The sequence below is a fragment of the Hylobates moloch genome, unplaced genomic scaffold (genome assembly GCF_009828535.3).
Source record: "Hylobates moloch isolate HMO894 unplaced genomic scaffold, HMol_V3 SCAFFOLD_19, whole genome shotgun sequence".
Lineage (NCBI taxonomy): Eukaryota > Metazoa > Chordata > Mammalia > Primates > Hylobatidae > Hylobates > Hylobates moloch.
The window spans coordinates 32,263,143-32,265,175 of NW_026652294.1; the positions used below are offsets into that span (position 1 = coordinate 32,263,143).

Genomic DNA, 2,033 nt, shown 5'->3' on the forward strand with positions numbered 1-2,033 from the left:
TACGAGTCAGTGTGAGTGGGGTGTACGTTACGAGTCAGTGTGAGTGGTGTATACGAGTCTGTGTGAGTTCATATGCATGTGGGCAGGAACCAAAATGGACTCAGAAAAGTGAAAACAGTTGTGCTGCTGAGGCAGGAATGTGGGTGGGATGACAGTGAGATATCTATGTCTACTTACGTTTTCTTTAACAGCAGCCTATTTAGCGCATTAACATCAGATGAAAATCAGAACTGAAGGGCCGTGGGGGTGAGACGGGATGACAAACACCAACCAATGCCTGGAATCTGTTCCTCAGATCCTTCCGTTCCTCCCTCCTCCCAGCTCCCCCCAAACATTCCCCTGCTTAGAGAGTTAAGGAAAGGAGCCGGGCGCGGTGGCTCACACCTGTAATCCCGGCACTTTGGGAGCCTGAGGCAGGTGGATCACCTGAGGTCAGGAGGTGGAGACCAGCCTGGCCAACATGGTGAAACCCTGCCTCTACTAAAAATACAAAAATTAGCTGGGCGTGGTGGTGGGCTCCTATAATGCCAGCTACTCGAGAGGCTGAGGCAGGAGAACTGCTTGAACCTGGGAGGTGGAGGTTGTAGTGAGCTGAGATCACACCACTGCACTCCAGCCTGGGCGACAGAGCGAGACTCCATCTTAAAAAAAAAAAAAGGAAAGAAATCCACCAAGCCAGGCAGTGAGAAGTAGCTGTCTTACTAAGACAGTATTTAGTAGTAGTATTTTTTGAGATGGAGTCTCCCTCTGTTGCCCAGGCTGGAGTACAATGGTGCGATCTCAGCTCACTGCAACCTCTGCCTCCTGGGTTCAAGCAATTCTCCTGCCTCAGCCTCCTGAGTAGCTGGTACTACAGGTGCTCGCCACCACTCCCAGCTAATTTTTGTATTTTTAGTAGAGATGGGGTTTCGCCATGTTGTCCAAATGGTCTCACCCCTGACCTCAGGTGATCCGCCTGCCTCAGCCTCCCAAAGTGCTGGGGTTACAGTGTGAGCTGCCGTGCCCGGCCTGACAATACTTATTTTTTTTAAATGGTTTAGAATTCACACCATGAAAATTCTACACTGCTGAGAAACATGAGAGGAACATGAATATTCATGGAAATAATGATGCTCTTCTTCTTAAAGGAAAACCAAAGACGCAGTGAGCTCAGGTGAACAGGTTTCCAGGAGCTGCACGGAGCCGGGGCCTGGAGCGCCTACCTTGGATTCCGTACAGCCGGTTGAGGCGCGACCGCCGGGCCTCGTCAGTGTAGGGGATGGCGAGCCAGGGCATCTCACTGAAGTACTGTTTGAAGGACTCCTCCGACCTACAGAGAGACACACGCGGCGAGCAAGGCTCAATATCCCCACTGCACCAACGCTGAACCCTCCTACCTCTGCCGAGTTCTGCCCAGGGACTCTGCGGAAGCCGGGGTTTCTAACCACTGTGCTCCTCAGGCACCAGGCTATGGGAGTGTCTTATTCTACCCAGGCTGGTGTCTACCAAGAAGCAAAAGCCTAGTGTCTTATTCTACCCAGGCTGGTGTCTACCAAGAAGCAAAAGCCTGCACACAGCAGGCGGGTCCCAGCACCAGGCTATGGGAGTGTGCTGTTCTACCCAGGCTGGTGTCCACCAAGAAGCAAAAGCCTCCACACAGCAGGTGGGTGCCGGCTAAGACGCCAGCCCACTTCAGCAGCTTCCATCCGGGCAACGTCTCTAACTCAGGTCCAACTTCCCATTTCTCAGCATAGACAGGTCTTTCTTGCCTCAGAGCTTAGATGTGCACAGCCACTGCATCCCCGTGGGAGTTCTAATGTGTGCACGGAACAGTGACTTATACAGGACCACAAATTTAAACCAACCATATGCCTATGATTCCACATGAAAAAAACCCTAGGAAAGGCACATCTACTCAAGCGGCAGGAGCGGATCAGGGGTTCCCTGGGGCTGGGTTTATGGGTGGAGACGAACCCAAGGAACCTACAGAGTGATGAAAATGTTCCATGTCTTGTCTGTGAGGATGGTGGTTATGTGGTACGTACATTAGTCAG

General features: G+C 51.8%; 1 protein-coding gene across 2 annotated transcripts in view; it reads right to left on the reverse strand.

The window, feature by feature from the left end:
- The window catches only part of NXN (nucleoredoxin), a 171,206-nt gene that overhangs the window by 11,883 nt on the left and 157,290 nt on the right, over window positions 1-2,033 (reverse strand). For both annotated transcript variants that reach the window (XM_032137812.2, XM_058431885.1), the window contains exon 5: window positions 1,203-1,309. In XM_032137812.2, the coding sequence (XP_031993703.1) occupies window positions 1,203-1,309 (107 nt within the window). The remainder of the gene's footprint in view (window positions 1-1,202; window positions 1,310-2,033) is intronic.